The sequence below is a fragment of the Seriola lalandi genome, unplaced genomic scaffold (genome assembly GCF_002814215.2).
Source record: "Seriola lalandi dorsalis isolate HSWRI2012SDOR001 ecotype SW California unplaced genomic scaffold, Sedor1 jcf7180002054978, whole genome shotgun sequence".
In the NCBI taxonomy this organism is placed as follows: Eukaryota; Metazoa; Chordata; class Actinopteri; order Carangiformes; family Carangidae; genus Seriola; species Seriola lalandi.
Window position 1 is genome coordinate 472,216 of NW_019525528.1, and position 25,248 is coordinate 497,463.

Sequence of the window (25,248 nt, forward strand, 5' to 3'; positions counted from 1 at the left end):
ACACACACAGACACACACACACACACAGAGAACACACACACACACACACACACACACACACACACACACACACACACAGACACACACACACACACACAGCCTTAATTAAGAGTGTCAGTGCTGAAGTGTCTCTGAGCTGATCAATGACCTTTAGCAGCAAGAGGACGAGAGAATTTCGGCCTCTCTCTCTCTGACCCAATAAAGGGGGGGGGGGGTCAGAGCTCAGCACTGATCAATACAATCAAACTGTTATTTAAACTCTTGATGTGAAATAAATCATTGAAAAGATAAAGGATGAATTCAGTTCTCCTCATCATTTGATCAATTATTGATTCATTCAGAAACTCAAACCTTCATGAATCAAACACAAACTGTAACTCTTAGGTCTGATTGCAGCTAAAATACTGATCACCAGCTGATCTTAACAAACTCTCCTCCAGGTGGGCGGAGCCCCGCAGGTGGGCGGAGCTCCTCATCATTAAACACTTTCCTCTTCTGAGGCTCAACTATGAAAATATTTGAGTTGCTCTCTTTTCTCTCAGAGACGGAGAGCGGGAAATCAAAGCACCTACCTGCACACTCCGGGTTCTCCTCGTTAAAATTCACTGCAAAGTCGTGGGAGACCTGGAGAGGAGGGGGGGGGGCGGGGGAGCGGGGGGGAGATAAAGGAAGCCTGTTTGATCTCTGCATTAAAAAACGAAAGAAACCTACAGAAAGAGCTTCAACAAAGAGATAAGTCCTCGCTCTCCTCACTTTCATCCCTCTTCATCTTCTTTCTCATTTTCTTCTTCCTGACATCTAATCTGAGCAGCTGACTGCCCCCCCCACTCCCCCTCCTTCTGTCCTTATTAAAGGTCTGAACTCACGACGGGGCGACGACTGAGTACATGACTGAGTACATACTTGTACTTTACTTGAATATTTCCAGTTGCTGCTACTTTAAACTTCCAACAAGCTTTTAAAACACAAATTAGTGTTAAAGATCCGTTCGACGCCTGATGTCTTACAAACATCAAAGTGAGGTTGGGGTCAAAGGTCAGATGCCTGATTTGTTAACAGATCCACAGAGTTCTGCAGGACTGAGTCCTCAAACCATTCAATCCCTTCCTGTTTCCTGTTTCCTGTTTCCTGTTTCCTGTTTCCTGGTCCTGAAGCCTTTGGTTGTTTAAAGGTTTTTTGTTTGATGACTGAAATTTTATGTGATTAAAGCTCCTCCAGTCTAAAGGTCTCTGTCCATGTGTAGTGTGATTATAGATCAGGTCTAGGTTCTATATTAATACTGTGAAAGTCAGTCTGCTGTTGTCCAGCTCAGTGTGACATCACTGCTCTAGGCAACATTTGATTGGCTGATTTACAGAGCAGATTAAGTTTGCTAACATTAGCCACAGTTAGCTACAGGTGTCCTGAACACTCAGGAGAAAGTTTGATGATCTCACTTTAACTGTGAAACTGTATTTTTAGCTTTTCAGAACGTGTTGTGAAAGCAACTTCAGACAAGAAGCCGCCGGGCGCTGCACGGCATCATGGGAAGTGAACTGAAGGGGCGAGGGGTTACAGTTATAACCGGCACGCGCCCCAGTGCTGAAGAGGAGGAGGCAGGCTGGTAATCACCAGCGTCTGATTGGGTCCGCCTCGCCCCCCCTCTGCTGACAGAGAGCATGCTGGGAGAGACGGCGAGCAGCGGTTAAATTACCTTGTAGTCAGGAGGGATCTGAGCGCCGAAGCCAAACGCTGGGAACATTTTGTCACTGGAAGAGAAAAAAAAAAGTGATGATGAGTCTGAGGGTAAAAATGGAAAAAAAGCCGCAGGAGGTCTGTGATTGGCTGTCAGCAGGAAGTAACGAGCTCATTCAGACCACAGCTACTTCAACACAAAGCACAGAAATGACTTCTGATTGACCGCGAGGACGTCTGAAGCTGAGAGTGATTACTTCCTGCTCGGCTGATACAGATCAACAGAGAGAAGAGAAGGAAAGTGAAGGAGGAGCCGCCGATGGTAGAAACCTGTGTGACGTGTCGTCTTAATGTTCCACTGTTGTTGGTTCTTAAAGGTTCTGTAAACCAGATTTTAAACGATAATAATCTTTATGTAAAAATATAGAGGAGTAATGGCATCCTGAGCAGAGAAGAAGCCACGCCCCCTCTGTGTGTGATGTCATCTGAATTTCTCCAGTCTTTGTGTTGGTAGCTGGTCTGATGGTGCGATGTCAGTGCATGTGAGTCCTTCCCTGTGAAACTGTTGCTCCTCCCCTCGTTTATAAACACACAGACTCCGCCCACAGGTGTGATGTCAGAGCGCTCAGTTGAAAGTAACCTCCCAGAATTTCCTCCACTGAAGAAGAAACCATGTTGTGTAGTGCGATATCTGGTGGTCGTGACGTTTACAGAACCTCTAAGTGAACACCTGAGCACTCTGAAGGTGTTAGTTATCAGTCTCAAGTCTGTGTAGTCAGTACAGAGCTGGTGTTAGCTTAGCTTAGCATAAAGACTGGTAACAGAATTCATAAATCCACCTACGATCAGCTGACACGTAAACATGTCACATGGTTTTATTCAATCTCAACACAGTTTTAAATGCAGCCGGCGTGTCGACTGGAACATTTCATCCTCACAAAGTTTTGATGCTCCTGACAGGATGCGGTTTTAGACTGTGTTCTGGTGTGGATCTGGGTCCAGATGTGGATCTGGGTCCAGATGCACATGTGACCTTGTCTGAAAATATGAAACAGCATCTCTCAGACTCGCATCTCGCAAAACCTGCTGCAGCTGCTCTCAGATCTCACACCTTAAAAAGCAAAGAGATGATTTAACTTCAGGTTTTCTTCACAGGGAACAAAATACAACCTTTAATATTATAATGAGGGACTGAAACACAAGTTAGATATGAGTTGTTTTTCTCCATCAGTTCTTCTGAAGTCAACAGTTAGTCTGTGCTAGAACAGAAGGAGTTCAGAATATAACCACCACCTGCTGTGGAATTGTTTTACGTGTGTTCTCCTTTAATAAACCGTGTCGTCTGATTGGCTGCTGTCGGACCAACCTGTCGTAGTCCTGGCAGATCTCTCCCACGGCCACCAGAGCCTTCAGGTACTCGTTGGGCTGGTACGGGTGGATGTAGTGCAGGGAGCAGCTGTTTCTAGGGTCTCCGTTAGAGGCCGTGAAGTCGATGGCTACCTGGAGAGACGACAACCAATCAGAGACAAGAGCCAGTCAGAGACAACCAATTACAGGTTAGAGAGCAAGTTAGAGAAAGACGGGGCACCTGTCTGCTACAGACCATACAGTTCATTTAAGATCTAGTATTGGAGGTGATTAAAAATATTTCATCGATAAAGATGAAGACAAAGTGTGGAAGAAGTTTGGAAGGTGGAGAAGAAGAAGAAGAAGAAGAAGAAAGACAAGAAAAAGAAGGAGAGAACTGCTCCTCCGCTCAGTCGGCTGTGAACTGAAACAAGCTGCAGTCTGCTTTTACAGTTTCCTCTGGAGACGACGTGAACCAACAAACAGCTGATTCAACACGATGCTGCTGCGACAAACACTGTTTACATGTGAAATGAGTCCTGACCCCCCCGAGCTCCCAGAATCCTCTTTATTTCACACTTCCATGAACACCTCAGAGGAAACAGCTGAGCAGGTTGTAAACCTTCCTCCAGCTGCTGAAGGTGATTAAACATTTAGATGGGGGGGGGGGGGGGGGGGGGTGATGCAGCTTTGTTGTGGTGTTGAGCTGCATGTTTACATGTGTTGACAACAGGAAGTCAGAGAGAGAGACATGATGAGGAGGAGGAGAAGGAGGAAGTGACTTTAGTTCAGAGAACAGCTGAGTGAGAACGGTTCTCTGAGTCTGAGAACTTCAGGAGCAGAACAAAGATCCAACGAGCACTTCACAGACTCATCAGACAACGTGTCGTGTTAATGATTGATTCATGTTGTTACTGGGAGCACAGAAGAAGAAGAACACAGTGAAGTGAGGAGTGTGAAGACGTCCTTCATCAGCTGATAAGGAGCCTCCTCTTCCCTGTCCATACCAGACTGGTTTAACTGGTCAGAGCCCAGAGAGAGCTGCCGGCGCTAACTGGGACACTGAGGCGAGTGCCGAGTGTGTCGCCATGGTAACCGTTTCCATGGTGACATCAGGGATACTGTGAACACAAAACCCAGTGTTTCCTCCTGACAGAATATGGAGCAGGACGTTGACCTGTGTGTGTGTGTGTGTGTGTGTGTGTGCATGTGTGTGTGTGTGTGTGTGTGTGTGTGCGTGCGTGTGTGTGTGCGTGTGTGTGTGTGTGTATGTGTGTGTGTGCGTGTGTGTGTGTGCGTGTGTGTCTGTGTGTGTGTTCTCTCACTGTAAACTGGATCTGACAGCCTCCCATGATGTAATCCAGGAAGGAGTGCATCTTGATGATCTACAGACGAGGAAATAAAAACATGAATATTTAAAGGTGGAAACATCAAAGTGAGAGAGAGAGAGCGATGATGTCACACTGCTCTGTCATGTTCAGTGGTTCTGGTCTGAGTGGAGGGAGTCTAATATATTGTGATCGCTGTATCTCTCTAACATGTTGATGGATAAACTCAGGGAGGAACTGATTAGACTATGGTGATCAAAGGTCAAAGGTCAAGTTCAGAGTGACCTCAGAAAACAATTTTTAGCCATTACTCAAGACTTCACAGCAATTATGACAAACTTTCACACAACTATTTTCTCTGACTCTATAAACAGGGATGAGACCTGGAACTAGTCTGAGTGGCGGAGGGATACGACCACGAGGAGGTGATTCTAGTTCATTTTTATTTACATACTGTTCATGTCTCTGCCTCCACATCACAGTAAGAACTCCCTCATAATAAGTGTCAGTAGTGACTCTTGAACTACAGATCTATGTAGAAAGTATAAACAGCGTCTCTGACATTAATACATGGAGGATTCATCCTTAATTAATGTGTCAGAGCAAGGAGAGAGTATTCTTTAGGTTTTCATCACTGGATTTTGGAGAGAAACATCTACTGCACAGTCTGTCTGCTGCCAGAACCTCAGTCAGTGAAGTGGCAGCTCAGGTACCTTTATAATGATCCCCCCATGACCCTTCAAAGACCAGCAGGTGCCTGTCTCTGGGGGAACCTGGGCAGATGTGGCGGGAACACAGACAGTTGTGGTGACAGTGTCGAGGTCCCCCTTGAACTCTGTCACCACTGTCCCATAACAAATACACACAGACATGGCAGGGACAGTTTCACAGTTTCAAGATCCCCTAAAACCTCCATGTTCCTTCATCTGACCCACAAATCTAATATCTGTGGATCTACAATCCACTTCAATAGATACGGGTCAGACATTCACAGCACCTACAAAAGTATAAAATATAAAAATATTTTAAACATTTTCGTGTATTTTGGGTCACTTTAGGAAAAGTCATCAACTTTCAGGCTAAAAGACATTTATGGGATTTTTACTGCTGCCAAATGTCAAACAGTATGTGAGGGTAAAGTCTGACTCCCTGAGCGTGGCCCTGCAGCTCTGACAGAATGAGAACAGCTGATTATCGTGAGGCATCAGCTGATGTAAGGTGGGCGGAGCTGCAGCTGTGGATGGATGGCGTCCTGCGGGTCGTTAGAGCTCGGCCTGTAAACCTGCTCTCATTCTGTCACCTGAGCACTAACTCTCCTCCTGCTCCTGAAAACGTGTGGCTTCATTACCCGCCTCCTCTCCGACTCCTCATCCATCAAGTGTTAATGATCTCGCCACGCTCACAGCGCCTCAGTAATATGTTTCCGTGTTGTGCTGCAGCTCATCCCTCCTCGCTCTCCTCAAATGGCCGTTAACTGGTTTTGAAGCGGGAACTCCTCCGCGTGTCGAGTGTCATCAGGCTAAATGTTATCTGGCTCTCGCTCGGCAGCGGGGTTCCCCAGGCTCCCCTCGCTCGCCGTCTGAGTGCCGTTCAGCATCGTCTGGCGGGAAATGTCAGGTTAGTCAGGCTGCTCAGAGCCACATAATTGGTTCCTCGCACAGGCTGAGAAGCCAGACGCCGAGAAAAACCAGAGGAGCGAAGACGAGCTGAGTTTGTAAACTGATTAAAACCAGATTAAACTTTGATTAAACCCAGATTAAACCTTGGAAGACGAAGACTCAGTTTACAGGACGAAAATAGAAACAGGAAGTCGTCAGTTACCTTGCACTGGTTCAGAATCACAATCCCAGAGTTCTTGTAGTTCTTTTTCTTCATTTTGTATTTTGGATTAATACATGGCCACTGCACCTGCAACACACACACACACACACACACACACACACACATACACACACACACAATCACACACCCACACACACACACAAGGTGTCTGTCAGGAGTGACCTTCACGAGGAGCTGCTGCTTTTATTATCCAGGTTTTCATGTCGATGCAGCAGAGAGCTGATCATCAAACTAGAACCTGAGTGTTTCTCGTTTCTGACTGGGTGGAAACACACCTGTGCCTCAGCCTGAGTCTGGTCTCAGTCTCACCTGTCTCTCTCACTGGAGGGAAACTGGGACGAGGAAGATGCAGAGTCATCAGCAACATTTCTGACGGTGTGAAAATGTTTAAACTGATCCTGGACCAGAACAGACCGAGAGACTTCCTGTCCGTCCTGAAGCAGCTGACTGTCAATCTGAGTCTGAGGCAGACATCTGTTCACTGTCTCCTCCAGCTGCACAATCAATTTAACAGCTGAGTGAGTCTCACGCACACACACACACACACACACACACACACACACACACAGTCCAACAGGTGAACAGTGTTCCCTCTCTGTTAGCTCTGTGTTTGGTCTCCGCCATGTTCACCAGCTGTTAGCTACAACCAGCTAACAACAGCTTAAACAAGATCAGTGTTCTCTGTGTTTCTGGAGAACAAAACATCAGGACACACCTGTACTGCACAAAACCCCCTTAACTCTTCTTAATCTTTACTTAAGGAATGACTTAGAGTCAGTTAAACCGTTGCACAAAAGACCTGAGAGACCAAAGTAAGGGCAAAACTAAAGGTCCTCTGATTTAAGACGAGACAGACTTAAGAGAGAGACGACCCTTAACCCTTAACGAGGGGAACTGATGTGACATCACAGGTTTATATCATCAGTTTATATCAGTGGATGATGACCCCTCAATGAGCTCTGTGGTTTTATGTCACATGATCTTTGTGGTCGGGGACAGTCGAGGTGCGAGATTCTGAGAAACAGAGTAACTCCCTCAGCTAAGGAGAAATGAAACCTTAAGTAAGTAGAAAACTTAAGGTGTAACCGGCGTCAGGTTGTTAGCCCAGTGCCAACAGCTGAGACCCTGTGAGCCTGTGAGTCGTTGGTGCTTGTTGAAGCGTCTTTTCTACAAATTCCCCAAAACAACACGTTGATGTTGGAGTGATGGCGCCCCCCAGTGTCTGTGGTCGCCATGACGTTAGCAGAGGAGGAAGTCAGTCCACGTTAGGAGGTGTGGGTGGATCGATGGGTCGACAAAACCCCGCAGACCATTTCCCGTTCCATACATGACGGTGTTCTTTTAACCATGACTGAGTATTTAATATTGTAACCATGGCGACGGTCGTTTTATAACCTCGACCAACATCTCTTCTTCTGCTGGAGAAAGCCCTGCAGATCGTTCGCTAATGTGGCTACAAACAACAGAGAGCAGCAGAGTTTCACCTCAGCAGGTTTGACCTGATCTCCGTCAGGTCCTTGAGCTCCAGATCTCTGTGAAAGCTCCAATTAGCGAGCGCCCTTTATCAACGCACCTCTGGGGCTGTTGTTTAGACAGACGGTGTGATGTAATTACCCTACACGCCGCTGGCGGAGACGGAGCTAATGAAGACGCAGAGGAAACACTAACGGACTGAAGTGAGACAGACACTAATTAAAACGTTAACACGGCTCCGCCTCCTCCTCCACCTGCTCAGGTTGTTTCTCTCTCTCTCTCTCTCTCTCTCTCTCAGCTGTCTCATTATCAGTGACAAGGAGCTTAGTGTTTCCATGGTAACCATCCCGTGTGACTGTCTGATGAGACGAGACCGCCGGCGTCATTAACCCGTTCACCTGCAGCATTTTCCCTCCACTCAGGAAACATGAAATAAAATCTGCAGGAGGACGAGGCTGAAACAGGAAGTGGAAACCCTCAAGTTTACCTGGGGGGGGGGCTCTGATCTGATTGGACCTCCTCTGACACAGCAGAGAAACTCTCCTCTGCTGGGTGGAGAGTAACTTCACCTCCTCCAGCCCCCCCCCCCTTCTTATTTTTATTTATCGCCCTCCCTCCTCAGCTGATAGAAAGGAGATGACTAAGACAACTGAAGACATGAAGACTCATGATGATTGACGTTTTTCTTCTGGATCATTATTATAATTTTATTCCAGGTCTGTTTTTATGGTTCATGAATATTAAACCCGAGAAGATGGTGGAGATCAGATAATGAAACGAAGGATGTTCATCAGTTAGAGTCTACACCTGTACCGTACTGACACACACCTGAGGTCGTACTGACACACACCTGAGGTCGTACTGACACACACCTGAGGTCGTACTGACACACACCTGTCTATATAAGGTCATACTGACAGGAAGTGGTTCTGGTTTAGGTTTCACCCACTTTCAGGTAAACCAGCAGAAACCATGACGATGACTCTGCATCGTCCTCGCCCCAGTTTCCCTCCAGAGAGCGACAGGTGAGGGACTGAGAGCAGACTGAGGCTGAGGCACAGGTGTGTTTCCACCTGTGGTTTCGTTCATCTGAGATGTTGAAATGAGAATAAACTGACGAACATGAAGAGAGGAGCGATGAAGAGGAGGATGAACCTTCCTCACATTAACATCACATCAGAGCTCCGTCACGTTCTCCGTCGTGTCACCTTTACCTGGATCTTTTAGCGACCTCCTCTTCTTCTTCTGTGGTTTAATGGAGAATCAGCTGTTTGTCAACTCGTGTTGAAGGAAACTTCATTCAGATTTATTTAAGAGTTCAGTTCAACTTGAACAGAAACCGTCTCGTGTGGCGTGATGGTCACATGACCTACCTGTCGTCCGTCGATGGCTCCTCTCATCTCTTTGAACGTGGCCTCGAACTCACCGATGTAGTCGTGTTTCCCGTTGGAGTCCCAGTCCCACACGGTGCACTGCCAACGCACACACACACACACACACACACACACACACACATTGTGATTTCACCTTGTTGTTGTTTCACTTTAAATAAAGTTTGCAGCAAATTAAATGTTAGAATTCAACTTAGAGATAGAAGGTTTCCACGGCAACCAGCGGCAGTGAACACTTGTATGTTCCAGTAGTTTGTGTCATCAGGAAGCTGCTGTCTGTGACCCGACCAATCAGACGTCCACATTTAGACTGGAGCCATCATCGACTGATACCAGAGACTGCATGGTGTGTGTGCGCGCGCATGTGTGTGTGTGTGTGTGTGCGCGCGTGTGTGTACCTGCAGCTTGCGTTCATGGTCTCCGCTGCAGAGTGAGTTGAGAGAAACTTTGAAAGTTTTCCACACAGGGTTGAGATTATTCATGACCGTCTGACAGAGAAGAAGAAGAAGAAGAAGAAGACGTCAGGACTTCTTCTGTGGTGTTGAAACAATCATTGATGACTGACAGACTCAGGTTTTATTGATTGATTAACCGTTTCATCATGATGAAAGAAAACCTGTAAACGTTTTTTACAGATGCAGATCATCACACATCTGGCGAGTCCAGCCACGTGGTGTGACCTCACAGTGATGTCACAGTGTGTGTTCGTACCTCGGTCCTGTAGACGAGCTGCAGCGTGGCGTCGTCGTTCAGCCTGTAAATCTCCAGGAAGGGGTCGGACTTACTGAAGAAGTCCTGAACACACAGACACAGACTTTTTAAAAGTTTTACATTCTTTTATTTCATTCAATAAAGTTTCACAGTCTGTTCATCAAAACATCTGTCAAACATCTGTCTGCGCATCTGTCTGAACATCTGTATCTCTCTGTCCTCTGTCTCTGTCCTCTCTCTCCATCCTCTCTCTCTGTCCTCTCTCTCTCTCTCTGTCCTCTGTCGCTGTCTCTGTCCTCTCTCTCTCTCTCTCTCTCTCTGTCCTCTCTCTCTGTCCTCTCTCTCTGTCTCTGTCCTCTCTCTCTGTCCTCTGTCTCTGTCCTCACACCACTGTTGATCAGTGTTTGTCCTCGACTTTGGTTTTTCCTCTGAAGTCTGAGTTTTTTTTCATCTGGAGCATTAGAAACTTCCCAGGTTTTCCCGCCATACTACTGTAGGTTGCTGTAGCCTGCTCTGTCTCTGTTGCTATGGTTACTCCCATTTCCAGCTCTGGCAAACCAATCATTGCTGGTTGGTGTAAAACACATCAGTACCAGAGCTCCAGAGCGGGAAAGTCTCCACAGACACCAGAGGATGAACGTGAGTGAGTGAACATACCTGAGCTCAGACTTTTAACAACAACACACACACACACACACACACAGCTGTTACCTTGTCGTCCAGTTTCCTGGCGCTGAAGGAGAGCTCGATGTAGTCGTCGTTGCCCGTCAGCTCCTCTGCTGTGATCTGGAAACACACACACACACACACACACACACACACACACACACAGTTGACAGATTAAAGGATAGATGATGATGATGATGAATGAACATATGATGAGATAGAAGATAATTACAGAAAAAATGTAGAAGACGGAATAAAAAGGAGGAAAGAAAGAGAAAGAAAGGATATGTTAAATAAACAAAGAAATAAATGACATGATAAAAAAGAGGATAAAAGAGTGAAAGATGACAGGAACAAAATAAAGAAGGAAAGAAAGATGAGAGAAAGGAGGGATTAATTGAAAAAGGATGGAAGGAAGAAAATATATGAAGAAGGAAGCGAGAAGGAAGAAAAGAAAGAGGCAGGGAAGGAAAGAAGGAAGGACGGAAAAATAGAGAGAAATAAAAAAATAAAAGCTGATTCTTTAAGTGGAGCAGCTTCCTCTTCAGAAATCCTTTCAAAATAAATCCCACTGAACCGTTTCATGTGTCCACAGAGGTGAAGAGAGAGAGAGAGAGAGAGAGAGAGAGAGAGCTGTGAGTCTGAGGATAAACACACAGTAAATCTGAGGTTGAGCCGGTCTGAGGAGACGCTGACGGTCCAGCTCAGAGGATCAGAGTCCGAACAGCTGATTGGAAAAACCACAGAAGCACAGAAACCCCTGAGCTGGGTCTGATGGAGGTTTGAATGAGTCAAACACAAACTTTACGAGCAAAGACAGAAACAACAAACTGTTTCCACAAGGTCCTGATCCCTCACCGGCTTCCCACCCACTCAGTGTCTGATGGTGTGAGTTTATAAGCTGTACTTCACATTAACCAATGAGATACTGTCATGGCTCCAACAGACAGATAGGACACGCCCGCCACCAACCTGGGTCTGAACGAGTGATGTCACGAGGGCGAGAGAGGTTGATGAAGCAGTGAGAGCAGGTGAGAGAGTGAGGCTCACCGTGATGATGGATTTTCCCACGGTGCCTCCAGGTCTCAGCAGAGCTTTGGACAGTTTCCTCTGAGAGATGATCTACACACACACACACACACACACACACACACACACACACACGTTAGTGCACAGGTAATCTTGTCTAGTTTTTAACTGTGAGTGAAGAGGATAACTCTTATTGAGTCTCTGTGATGTTTTTGGAAAGTTCGTACATTGTAACATGACAATGTTTTTATGAAGAGAGGAACTTTTTATAAAGTCAGGACATGTTTACAGAGCGACTGTCTCACTTCACTGGCTCCTTCAGATCCATCCTTCTTTTCCAGGACAACAAAGGCAGATCCTTCGTGGTCCAACATATCCCATGATGCATTGCACAGCACAGACAGAGAGTCTGAGGATCACACTGTTAAATGTCAGTGTTCAGTTTCAGCTCAGTTCAACGGTTAAAACCAAGAGACTGAAAAAAAAGGTTTTACTGAAGTGTTGTCAGGGTTGCTAGGCGACAGGAGCCATGCTGTGCAATGCAACAGTAAGAGCGGGAACAGCTGGTGACCCACAGCGAAAATCCTCCGTAGACCAGACCGTCTCATCGCGGTTCGGCCTTCACGGCCTACGAAGGACCACGCCCTCGTAGACCACGCCCCCTCTGAGGGATGTGGACCTTGACCTGAGACACTGAGGACATTTGAGTGAAATGGGGACACTCAGTCAGACAGGAGCTGTTTCCCGCTGAGGATTATGGGAGAGAGACGGTTGCTTTCACTCCCACTGTCCACGTCTGTCTGTTGTATAAACTCTGTTCCCTCTTCAGTCGGAGGACGATTCGTCTCCGTCCTCCTCAGACCTGCTGTGAGCAGGATGAAGACAGAAGCTGCTGAGCGTCCTCGTCCTGCTGAAGCTCGTCTGTCCTCACACAGGGTTTCTGAGCGTCTCTTCCAGGGCTGTTAGCAGAACGCCGCCGCGCTCCGGCAGCCATCTGGCCGGTGGAGGAGCTGGCAGCTGAAGCCGCTGACGCTGCTGGCAGAGACGAAGACGAGGGAGAGGAGCGCTTCCACGCCGCTGACTCTCCAGCCGTCATCTGAGCTGATTGTTTGAACACAGACTTGGCGGCCGCCTCCTCTTCCAACACTTCTCCCCCTGCAGGAAACTGAAAACAGTCGGCAGGAAATCCACAGCGTCGCTCGGCCGCCGCGGCAAGGCGAGAAGAAGACTTAACTTGAGTTTGTACTGAGGCCGAGCAGATGGAGGGAAAACTCTGGATGTTTCTGTTTCCTCCTCGTCAGGCTGTTACACATCTTTACTTCATGATCCGTCTCTGATCCTGGTTTTATTTCTCTTTTATTCATGTTCCCCAGACGAGTTTTACAGCCTCACAGAGCAGTATGAGCAAATATATTATCACAGTCATCTTCTACATATTGACTGATATTGATAATTATCACAGTCTGTATTTAATATCATTAATGAAGGGAAACATGATGAAAGTCACTGAGCAGATCAGCTGATGTTAAAATCACCACAACATCTAAAAACAACAGCAGTGACCCAACGTGATTCATCATCAACGGTAAGAAAACATAAATAAGAGGAAATCATCTGAGGATGAAAACAAAATCAATAAAAGAGAAAATGAATAAACAAAAACATTAAAGAAAAAAATGAAACTAAGAGAAAGATAAATGAAGCGAGGACACTGACACTGAGGCATTATTCATTAATGTGACAGGACTTCATGTGGTCAAAGGTCAAAGGTCAGTGTGACCTCACAGAACACCTTTTTCTTGAAGTCATTCACTAACTATGACACAGTTTAACTCACATGTCTATCAGGATAAAATGAAGTGATGACTTTTAATATCCACAAGGTCAAAGGTCAACTTCACTGTGACATCCTCATGTTCAGCTCATTATTCAGCCTGTGACTCAGGAATCAGAGACTGAGATCAGATGTTTCCTGAGGAGGTGAATCTAGTTTTTTATTTTTGTTCTGGCAGCTGCGTTTGGACTCTGGCCGAGAGGTTCTGGTTCTGCCCAGCACCTCTCGGTGTATCAACAGGTAAAGTGGAGTGTCAGGTTCTATCTCTCAGGTCTCAACTACACCCCCCAGGTGTTTTAAGACGGTCGATCGTCAAACGCAGAGTGGACTCTGTGCTGAGCACAAACCCAGACTGGGATTAATTAAAGATGTTGCAGGTGTTGAGACAACAGTTTCTAAAGTCTGAGAAATAAATTGTAGCGTGGAAACGATCCCGTGGTTATTATATTATGACGATCCCGGGGGACATTATTTACTGATTGTGTCTTTGATGACAGTTTGTCCTCGTTCCACTTTCATTCTAATGAAGGAAGTTATTTTTAATCTATTTAAGAGTCAATTATCTGCAGTTCCACCAAACTCTGTAAGAAAATCTCTTGTTTAAGAAACATCAACACATTTTATTCCTCAGGCAGAGAAATGATTTTTAGTTTCTGAAGTCAGTCACTTTTAATTCCTTGTTATAAAAACTGTGAGTATCAGCTTCAGTGATGTTCTACACAAACCCACAGATGCTGATTGTGTCGTATTGTCAGAGGTTTATTCTCTGTCTGCTGCTGTAATGAGACTCTGAGGACGTTCGTCTCCTCACAAACACTCAGCCCCGTCTGAGCGTCAGCTGCAGAAGAAGAGACGGAACAGAACAGAGAGTTTTTCACAAGAAGAAGAGTCAGACAATCGTCGGGTTACAAACTTAGAAACTCAAAACAAAAGCAGCCGTTTAAACTTTCAGCTCAGGTGAGTGTGATGAGTGACAGCTCGCTGATATTTACCTGTAACACACACACACACACACACACACACGGCTCTGACAGATGAACCTGTTAGCGGAGCAGGATGGAAAGTAATTTGATGGCAGAAGAAAATGAAAAGCAGCAAACGTCAGATGGAGGACAATAAAATGACAGACAGAGATGATATTATAATATTTAGGATTATTCAGGGAAACTGAGGCACATTTTTACACTTTGCATTCATTTTATTTAGTTAATCTGGTTTGAAACATTGAATAAAATCTCTGTAAAAGATTAGAGATGAGACACACATGGAGCATGTTGCTGTGTAGTTCACTGTCTGTGGTTTGTTTCAGCCTCTCGTTGTGTCTGTTTGTCTCATAGCAGCTCCCTCCCTCCATCCATCCATTTTCTTCTCTACCCGAGGTGGGAGAGGAAACTCATTTCAGGATCCGTGACCTCATTCGTTCAGTGTCTACTCAGAGGTCACGACCTCGACAGACTCCCTCTGTGAGGAAACAAACCTGATGACTGAAGACCTGATCAGATGAACTGCTGCAGCCTCGTTCTGACGTCACATAAACTGTGATCATGTTTGAAGACAGAAGGACGACTGCAGTAAAGATTTTCTCTTGTTTTCCTCTTCCTTTCTTCACCTCCCTCACTCCATTTCCTTTCCTTATCTCTGATTGGCTCCTGTTTTCACCCCTCATTTACCTGATAGAGTTCACCTGGGCACTTGAAGATCATAAGAGAAATTTGTTCCTGTAATTAGTCTTTTGGTCTTAGAGAACCTTCTTTGTCCTTATTTCTCTAACAAGAACATAACGAGACTATTTTGATTTGTTGTTAAATTGAATCTTTATTCTTGAGTGTCTTTCCTTTCATGTTTGAAATGATTATCTGAGAGGAAAACCTTCGTTGTTTTGATGTTTCCCGCCCTTCCTTCTTTCCTCCTGACCTGATGCTCATTGTGAAGGTGAACCTCTTCTGAACCGACGAAGAGGAAGGAAGAATACATCCTGTCGCATCACACACACAAACACCTGAGCACCTGCACCTGCAAGGTCTCCAGGAATCCAGGAGACCTTCAGTGTGATGGACGTGTTGAAACTCACCTGTCCCAGCGTGCACTCCACCCATCCCAGGAAGTCGGCCTCCTTCAGCCCGTTGTGGCTGCTGTTGATGTCGTACAGCTCGAAGCGCAGACGCTGCACCTCTTCGAAATAAAAGTCCAGCGTGAACACCTTGGAGTAGGTGGGGTTCACGCAGCTGCGGATCACCTCCGTCCGGTCCACCTGCAGGAGACAACGACACGATGAGGTCATCACCACAGTCTGAATATTTGACTTCTCTAAGGAGAAACAGAGCGAAGGAAACAGGAGAGAAGCGTCTGTGATCAACTTAAAGAAGGTGTCACAGTCCCGCCCACATTGACTGACCGACAGGTGACTGGCAGGTGATTGGTAGGTGATCGGCAGGTGATTGGCACGTGATCACAAAAAAATTCTTTAAAACTTGAGTTTTCCTTTTTTACTCTGAATCTCCAAAAGCCATAAATTCAAGATCCTCTCTGTCACGTTGGATCGTTACAGGAAGTGTTTCGTCTGTGTGACCAAACGACCAATCAATTCAACCTCTAATCAACATATTCAAGAATGTAAATAGTCAACATACAGTAACCATGGAAACACACTGACAGTTTCATTCTGTCTGCAGCTAATTTTCGATCATTTGTTCGATAAATGTCAGAAAATATCTCGTCTTAGTGACGTTTCATTGACGTGTTTATTTTTTACGTTTCATATGTTTCTTATAGATTCACGATAATTTTATTAAAAAAGGAATAAATAGGAAATGAAAAGGTGACATTGATAAAAGGTTTGTTTAAAAATAATGTACCAGTTTAAAATTATTCCTGGTTGTAAATTACATGTCGTTCATGTAAGGTTAGTTTTATTTTGAAGAGTAAGAGTCACATGATCAGAGTTTAGCTTAGTGTATGACTGAGGCATTGTGGGTCAGAACACCAAGGTGATAGATATGTGAATGATGTCGTTAACATGTTTATATGGACATTAACGAGGATTTGAAACGACGTGTTTCAACTTTTAGGTTTTTATTTTTGAAAAATATAAGAAGAAAATAAGAAAATAAATGTTGAAAAGAATCTGTTCTTCAGACAGATCCAGAAGATTTTCACAATAAGAAGAAAAAAGGACTTTGATTCTGAAAATCCACATGTTAATTAATCAATGAAGCTGGATGTGAATGGATCAGGATCAGGATCTGGATCAGGATCAGGACTCATATACAGTAAAGTATATCCTGTTCGACGAGTCACAAAGTGACAGCACAGAGTGAAACCTGCTGAGAGGCGGAGCTTCTGAGAGGCGGAGCTGTTGAGAGGAGGCGTGTGGTCGACCTGCCGTCCACTCAGAGGCCTCCTCAGACAGATGGTGCTCCGGCTGCAGCTCCTCCACACGCTACTTAAAGATTGGATCGTTAGAGTTTGTCTGAATCAGCTGAAAAGAAATCCAACATGGAGTGTGAGAGGATTCCCGCCGTCCCACTGAACCTCCTGTTGACCCTCCTGCTGACCCTGCGGGACGCCTTCCTGGAACAGTTCCTGAGTCTTCACACTTCTCTGTGTCCGTCTGTGCTGGACGACGTCTGTCAGACTCTCCGGCTCCCGCAGGAGACAGAAGGAAACATGAGGAGAGGAGGAGATATACGAGGAGACACTCTTGTCCCCCCTCCAGGATTTTCTGTGTGTGCGCCAGAGTTGGTCCAGATGCGGCTGCAGCATCTGACACTCGGGCTGTATCTGGGCCAGAATCGGGCCGTGGAACCAGGCGTGTGCTGGGCTGATACATTGAGACGAGTGCGTCTTTATTCAGCTGCTGATCTGATGTTGCTTCATGTTCTCAGCTTGTGTTTTTCTGCCTCGCTCTCTAATTAAATCTATATTTCATTGAATTCAAGAAATGTTCGTACACGACGCCGGAGGAATCACATTCCTCCTGTGAGGAAGTGTGTTTGAGTTTCTGCTGATGTCTTGTCTCCCTGTCTTCATGCCGCTCTCTGTTGTTTTCCTGCTTCTCTGTGTCGTACTTCGTCTATGTGATTTCCATCCTCGTTTCTTCTTCTGAGCATCATTAAAGTTTCACCTGATGACAGACAGACGAATAGCACGACAGGATTTAAGACTCCACCTCAGTCTGAACGGAGGAGGGACGGCGGCGGCGTGATGATGACAGGACAGAAGCTGCTGACTGACACCAACAGCCTCAGCACCGTGGTGATCTCTGGTGTAGAGAACTAGATGGTGATGATGATGGTGATGATGATGATGATGATGATGGTGATGATGACGGTGATGGTGATGATGATGATGGTGATGGTGGTGGTGATGATGATGATGATGATGGTGATGATGGTGATGATGATGGTGATGATGACGGTGATGGTGATGATGATGATGGTGATGGTGGTGGTGGTGGTGATGATGATGATGATGATGGTGATGGTGATGGTGATGGTGATGATGATGGTGATAATGATGGTGATGATGGTGATGGTGGTGGTGATGATGATGATGATGATGGTGATGGTGATGGTGATGGTGATGATGATGGTGATGATGGTGATGATGGTGGTGATGGTGGTGATGATGATGAAGATGATGGTGATGGTGATGGTGATGGTGATGATGATGGTGATGGTGATGGTGATGATGATGGTGATGATGGTGATGATGGTGGTGATGGTGGTGATGATGATGATGATGATGATGATGATGATGTTGACTCTGACCATAAACAATATTTCAAGTGTTGCTGTAGCTTTAATATGTTTCCTGATGAGAACCAAAATATAAATCTGATTACAGTGTAGTACAGTGAACCGGTCTGATCCGGTCTGATCCGGTCTGATCCGGTCTGATCTGTTGTTTCCTCGCTGACATCTTCAGGTGAAAACTTTGTGTGTTTCAGGCCGAGCCGTGTGTTCCTCTGTGTTTCTGCTCGTCCACTCGTCTCCAGTGTCTCCACCTTCATCAGACTCATGAACATCGTCGTCTCCAGTCTGAGGAAGACTCTCCTTTTCAGCCTCGTGTGTTTTTTCTTCCAAGCTTCTTCTTCTGTTTGAGTCGGCACCAACAACAAACTGTACGTCCATGTTGTTGTGAGATCAGTCTCCTCCTCACACATCTCTGTTTCCTCTGAAATCCTCTCGTCAGCTTTTTCCCTGATCAAACCGAGAGTCTGACATGTTTCATGAAGACGTTTCCAGGGTTTTCTCTCTTCCTCCTTCTTCTTCATGTGTTTTCCTCGTTAGTGTCGTCACAGGCTTTGTCTGTGTAACGGACTCAATGAACATGAAACCGTTTGTTCTTTGACAGTTTACTGTGTGTAACCACGAGGGGAAAAGCTTATTTATTATTGATTATATATATTCATTATTTCATATTCACAGCAACATGGATTTCAGTTGAGAACCCACTGACACGCACTGTGTTAAACCTGAGACTGTCGTCGGCTGCACAGCTGAGAGACAGGAAGAGAAGGAAAAGCTCCGATGCTGCTGCTGTACGATCTGTAAAACCTTCCCTCTGAACATCCAGAGACTTAAACTGACTGATGCCGGGATCAGACCTGATGGATCAGACTCGGATCTGAAACAATCAGACTGAAAGGAAAGAGAAAAAATGAAACTGGGACGAGTGGAAAAATAAAAAGAGGAGGAGCTTGTGTCCGTGTGGAAGCTTCATCTGCATTTCCACGACTAAAAATACTCAGAGACAGAAAGTGGGGCAAGAGAAAGCAGGTCTGACCCAGTCACACCACACACTGAGGAAACACACACAAGACGAGACAGAGGGAACATCTGTAGCCTCACACTTGACAGTCCATTATGTCTTTAGATGAACTTTGACCTCCACAGTGTCACAGATCAGATCAGACCTCCAGGACTCAGTGAATCTGCAGAATTCAGTAACTCAGGGACAGAAGAACCCGTCAGTCTGATTAACAGCCGGATCTAGTTTCTGTCGGTGTTTGTTGAAGCTCAGGTTGTTTTATTTCAACTGTGATTTTCAACATCTGTTTTTTGTTTGTTTGTTTGTTTGTTTGTTTGTTTTTCTGTCAGTTGTGTGAACGGCTCTCAATACTACACTACTTAGCTTCAACAACAGCATATGAAGCTCTGTGATTGGCTGTTGGTGAAATGCACGATGGAAGTCGTCGTTGACTTCTTCAGTTAATAATAATGAGAATGATTAAAATAATAATAATACATTTAATAATAATAATAGTAATAAACTTTATTTGTACAGCACCTTTCATTTAAGAAATGCAGCACGAACATAAAATGAAGATAAAAACAGGTTAAAACTAGAATCAGCTCCTCCTCCTCTCAGACTCGTCTCAGGTCACTTCCTGTTCATCCAGAGTCAGAGAAAACATTAACCATTTGTGTCAAGTCTTGAGTTATGACTAAAAAGTGTTTGTGAGGTCACACTGGCCTTGACCTTTGACCTCTGACCCCTAAAATCTAATCAGTTCATCTTTGAGTCTTAGTGAATGTTTGTGCTGAATTAGTAGACGTTGCGTCACGGTGCTACTGAGATATCGTATCCACGACTGATGATTCAACCTGGTCTCAGCAGCACTGCCCCCCCCCCAAAAAAAAAACTTTTAACCAGAGATTCTCAGAGTTGTCGTCGTGGTCTCGGAGGAAGCTGTGTGTCATGTTTTATGCAGCAGAGCCTCTGGGTGTGACCTCTGTCTGCTCAGGCACAACTCTGTATAATGGCAGAGAGGTAGTGGAGCTAGTTACCAGCTCTCTGACTGACACTCACTGTCACTATGACGACAGACATGGGTTGTTGTGCTCTGGTTGTCTCCTCCAGTGAAACGTCGAACCTATAAATCTTTAACTTGTAGCTGTGATTAAAAACTTTTAGAAGATATTGTTCAGTCACCCCTCCTCCTGTCCTCCCATCTCTGCTTCACACTTTCATCTGTTTCTCCCTGAACGTTTGACTGATGGAGGGTGTGACGGTCCGGAGGGTGTGACGGTCCGGAGGGAGGCGGCCTGCGTCAGCGACAGCAGGAAATGTCACACTGCATATATTACCATTTCAACTGTGTGAGACAACACTGACAACGAACTGGCTCATACACCACATGCGTGGGTGCTGCACTCACTTATTTCCATTATTTAACACCAGCTCTCTGTTAAATTGTTAAAACAAAAAATTTAGGTTGTGGCGTTTTCAGGCTGTTCTCAGTCTGAGCCGTCTCCGCAGGTTCTCACTGTGTGGAGAGGCAGGAAGACATTATCCTGCTCATATACAGCAGATACACGTGTCAACATGTTCCAGGTAAACAGCTGTTAATGCTAACGCTGCCTGTGTAGCAACAGCAAAACATTTACATCTGCTAAAGGTCTGCTAACCTTTGCTAACGTCTGCTAAACATTTACTAACGTTTATTAATTGTGTGCTAACATCTGCTCAACATCTTTTAACGTCTGCTAAACGTCTACTAACATTTTCTTAATGTTGTTAACATCTGCAAACGTCTGCTAAATGTTTGCTAACATTAGCTAACGCTTGCTAAACGTGACTGGAGTCGTTGGACTCAAACATCTTTCTGATGTTACAGACATCCGGTGCTGCAGAGGACAGACACTGTATTATCACGTATTTCAGTGTTTTCAGGTGCTACAAATATGGTCCAGAGCTTTGAACCCTCGTGTGCCATTCACAGCCTAATAAACATTTACAGTTGTATTATTTCCATTAGGTCCATTATCATATTGTCAATAATTCTATTTTTGCCCATCGGCCAGAGGAGGAAACTAAAACTAAATCCGTCTCCTGTAAACGACTGAACTGAAAGCAGCTGAGATGATTCTGAGAGAAAAATCATTTATTTTAATGATGGAGGAGATCAATTAAAAATGTGAGGAAGCGAAACCAGAGGGAGGAAAGAGAGAGAGCCCTGATGATGATCCCTGGATCAATAAAACTTTAATAAACAGCCACAAAACAAACACTAATCCCTGCTGACACCCACTGACTCACACTTCAGGCCTAAACACTGAGCAACAGTCACCTGAGAGGCCTGTGACACCTGTCTGTCACTCAGGTGTTTCAGTCTGACGTGATGTTTCACAGAACTGAGCTCAGCTTGTCCTGAACCAAAACAACAGCCTCAGAGTCCACCAGGAAACAGGCCTGATCAATACATATCCCACGCCCTCGTAGACACGCCCTCTGCCGAAGGGCCACGCCCTCGTAGACACGCCCTCTGCCGAAGGGCCACACCCTCGTAGACACGCCCTCTGAAGGATGTGCGCAGCTCATCTCTCACAGCTGCTAATGATTTGGTTTAAACTGTGGAGCCTCAGACGTGGTGTTAGCTGGAGTAACTCAGCTGAGGCTCAGCTCAGCTGTTGGGCAGGTAAACTGTGCACACCTGGTACCAAGATATCTGATCTCTCAGGTCAACCTCCACCTGCAGCGGCTCCACATTATTAACCTGTTGTGTGGTTCAGGTCAGAGATGTGACTTTTCCTCAGTGTTGGATTCGTTAGTGGAAGCAGCAGCAGCAGATAACGAACCTGCTCGAGGAGGTGCCGTCCATTAAACAAAATCCCCAGTTCACATCAGGCGTTTGTTGCATTGTTTCACTGTCCGCTCAAACAAAGGCATAAAAAATAAAACGAACAAATTTAGTCTGAAAAAAACTGACACTGAGTCAGGCTCAACAATCGGCCTCGACTTTAAAGGATCAGTTTGTGCCAATTCCTCAAAGAAATTATTATAATTACCCTAATATTTTAATAGAAACTTTGTCAAACGTGTTTTCTCTGTAATTCGGGTGAACCGACCCTCTAAGTGTAAAACAAGCAGCTCTGAAGAGATTTATCTCCAGCTCCCAGGAGGAACCAGCCTTTATTAAAAGTGGAGCCATTAAAGAGGAGCGAGTGAGCTGCTGGTGCTCACAGTCAGTTTTACTTCAGCTGCTCTTTAGCCAATGAAACAGTCGTTACATGTGATGTACGGATACGGAGGAACCAGCAGCACATTTCTAACAGTGTGGATTCACTGTGTGTTCACTCTCACTGTGTTTGGACTCAAACAAGAAGCAGAAACCAGCAGAGAATCTTTTCACTTTCCCTCTTCATCGTCTGTCGTGTCGATAATGAACCGGAGCAGCTTCCAACCGCACGTCATTCCCTCACAGTCCAGCTCCAGATGGCCGACAACAGAGAGGACGGTGGGAGGAAGACGAGAGTTTCACCGTGGCTGGAGTAAACAGATTATCTGCTGTCTGCCAATGAGAATCCTGCTTCTGTTTTTCTACAATGGAAACTCTTTACCTGTGTTCACAAACACCTGAACAGTCACCTGGAGGAGTCTGACACTGTGACATGGAAAAACCCTGATCCACATTTCTGAAGTGGTTTAATCAAGACACACCTGCAGGTGATACTGTCAGCATCATGTTCAAAGGGACGTGCATAACCAGGTTTTTCATGTTGCACCTGAACGCCACATGATGCTCAAACTGCAGCGTGACGCACAGCGAGAGTTATTTTATGTCAGTGGTTCCCAACCTGTGGTCCGCGGCCTCGAGCTGGAGAAGGTTGAGAAGCACTGGTTTATGATCTGATCTGGTTCACTGACACTGGACCTGTGGGTTTTCTGCAGAGTGATTCAGACAGATCCAGAGTCTGTTCTGACTCTGAGGCTTGTTGCAGTTATTAGTTATTATGTGAAGATGAAGGTAGATGATGTCATTATTAGATTCAACAGAAGCAGAGGAAAGAGGGAGGGAGAGAGGGAGGGAGGTGGAGGACTGTAGCCTCCACTCTGCTGAGTGGTTAATGTCTTGTTGTATTTGCCCCGTGGTGATTCACTGCTCCGCTAATTAGCTCGGCACCTTCCTGTGTTTTCATCAGCAGCTCGTTCACCTCTCAGCACTTTTCTGTCCATTAAAGACTCCGACAGGACACATCACCGAGGCTGAAAATGTCCAGCTTCAGGCTGAGCAGTGAACGCAGCGTGAAGACACACAGAGGCCGATCAGGAGTCAGCGCTAAGAGGCAGCAGGTGGTGTCGTGTTCGAGTGTGTGATGAAACTTTAACCTGATCAGACATCAGTGAAAACACGTGACCAGCAAGAGAAACAGAAAAGATCAAAGATAAAAGCTGTTTCCTGTTTGATCAGATGTTAGGCTTCTCTCGTTCTCGCTGCTGAACATTCAAACATCACAGCGCCAAGTCTTTCAAATGATTACCACTGTTAATCTGTGTGAGGGAGCATGAGGGTGCGTAAGGGTGCGTAAGGGTGCGTGAGGGTGTGTGAGGGTGCGTGAGCCCCCCCCCCAGCAGCATGAAGCTCAGCCCTGCACCACTCCAATTTGTCTCTCTCCTGAAGACACCTGAGGACAGCAGAGACCCTGACTCTCCGACAGACGGGGGGGGACAGAGAAGACACTGTCCCCCCACCCAGTCCAATAAAAGCACCACAAACACAGAACTGCCTGCGGGCGAAAGCTCAGCCCAGTTGCCATGGCGACTTACCTCCATCCATTGTCCGTGGGACTGCATGTTGAGGACGATGCAGGGGTCGGGTTTGGACAGAGCATCTCGGTCTGAGATCCCTTTACAGGTGAGTCTCAGCTCCACCTTGGTGAGACAGGGGCTGCTGAACAGACCCAGAGAGTTCGCCGCCGACTCGTAGATGTCACTCATGGCGGAGGCGGGACAGGAAGTCTGCACAGGACAGAGACGTGGAGGATGTTAGAGGACATTAGAGGACGGCACAGGACGCTGCTGCAGGAACATCAGGTCAAAACTTTGATTAAAGTTTATAAAGGCGTCGCTGTCATTTCTGATTTCCATGTTCTAATTGAATGGAACCAGAACAAGTGTTCATTAAATTAGAACAACAGATGATTGGATTCCTTAATTAATTACATTCATTTCACTGTGTTTGATGAAACCACCCAGAACCTGAGCACACACACACACACACACACGAACACACACACACACACACACACACACGAACACACACGAATGTCCAGATTAAAGTTAAAGCTTCAAGTTGTTTCCGAGCAGAAACTTTCTCTGTCAGAAACATTCAGAGTAGAAAACTTAAACTTCAGGATCTTATTCGACACATCTGACGTCCAGCAGCTCAAACCTTATTTAAAACAGCCTCATTGGATTGGAGATTGAATGTATCACTGTTGTCCTGTGAAAGTGTAGTAAAGGAAATAAAGCAAAATTTAAAAGAATACTTCCAAATTAATGATAATGGTGAAGTGTCACCATCAATATTATGGGAGGGAGGGAAAGCAGTGATACGAGGGAAAATAATCGAAATTTCATCTATGATGAAAAGGGCTAGGCTAAGAAAACAAAAAGAATTGGAGAATAAGATCAAAGAATTAGAGAGAGAACACAAAAGATGAGTCCACATTTTATGAGTTAAAAACAACTAGAGACGAACTAGATGAACTTTTAACAGTTAAAGCTAAAGGATGTCTACGCTTTGTAAGTCAGAGATATTATGAAATGGGTAACAGAGCCAGTCGGCTATTAGCACTCCAACTTAGAAAGGCCCAAACAAACAGAATAATCCCAAAAATAAAACATCCCACATCTGGACAAGTCCTTGACGCCTGTGTTTAATTATGCTCTAACATCAGGGGACCCACCTAAGTCATGGTCAGACGCCATCATATCCGTTCTGCACAAAGAAGGAAAGGACCCACTCTTATGTGAAGGATATAGACCTGTGAGTTTACTCTGCAATCATTTAAAAAAACTTACGAGTAAAATGGCAAAAAGGATGTAAAAACATATAACGAAACTGATTAAAACTGATCAAACTGGGTTCATTCCGGGTAGGCAGGGCGCAAACAATATTAGGAGGATATTAAATATAATTTCAAATACAAAATACAGATCTGAATCT

At 45.4% G+C, this 25,248-nt stretch overlaps 1 protein-coding gene across 1 annotated transcript in view; it reads right to left on the minus strand.

Annotated features, from left to right (window-relative positions):
* cpne4a (copine IVa) overlaps positions 1–25,248 on the minus strand; it is a 38,751-nt gene that overhangs the window by 7,665 nt on the left and 5,838 nt on the right. Inside the window, exons 2-13 of the mRNA XM_023396557.2 lie at positions 23,847–24,038; positions 15,367–15,546; positions 11,483–11,554; positions 10,478–10,552; positions 9,767–9,850; positions 9,454–9,543; positions 9,038–9,136; positions 6,171–6,257; positions 4,347–4,406; positions 3,041–3,174; positions 1,694–1,748; positions 573–624 (exon numbers count right to left, since the gene is read on the minus strand). Of these exons, the coding sequence (XP_023252325.1) occupies positions 573–624; positions 1,694–1,748; positions 3,041–3,174; positions 4,347–4,406; positions 6,171–6,257; positions 9,038–9,136; positions 9,454–9,543; positions 9,767–9,850; positions 10,478–10,552; positions 11,483–11,554; positions 15,367–15,546; positions 23,847–24,017 (1,159 nt within the window). The 5' untranslated portion in view covers positions 24,018–24,038. The remainder of the gene's footprint in view (positions 1–572; positions 625–1,693; positions 1,749–3,040; positions 3,175–4,346; positions 4,407–6,170; positions 6,258–9,037; positions 9,137–9,453; positions 9,544–9,766; positions 9,851–10,477; positions 10,553–11,482; positions 11,555–15,366; positions 15,547–23,846; positions 24,039–25,248) is intronic.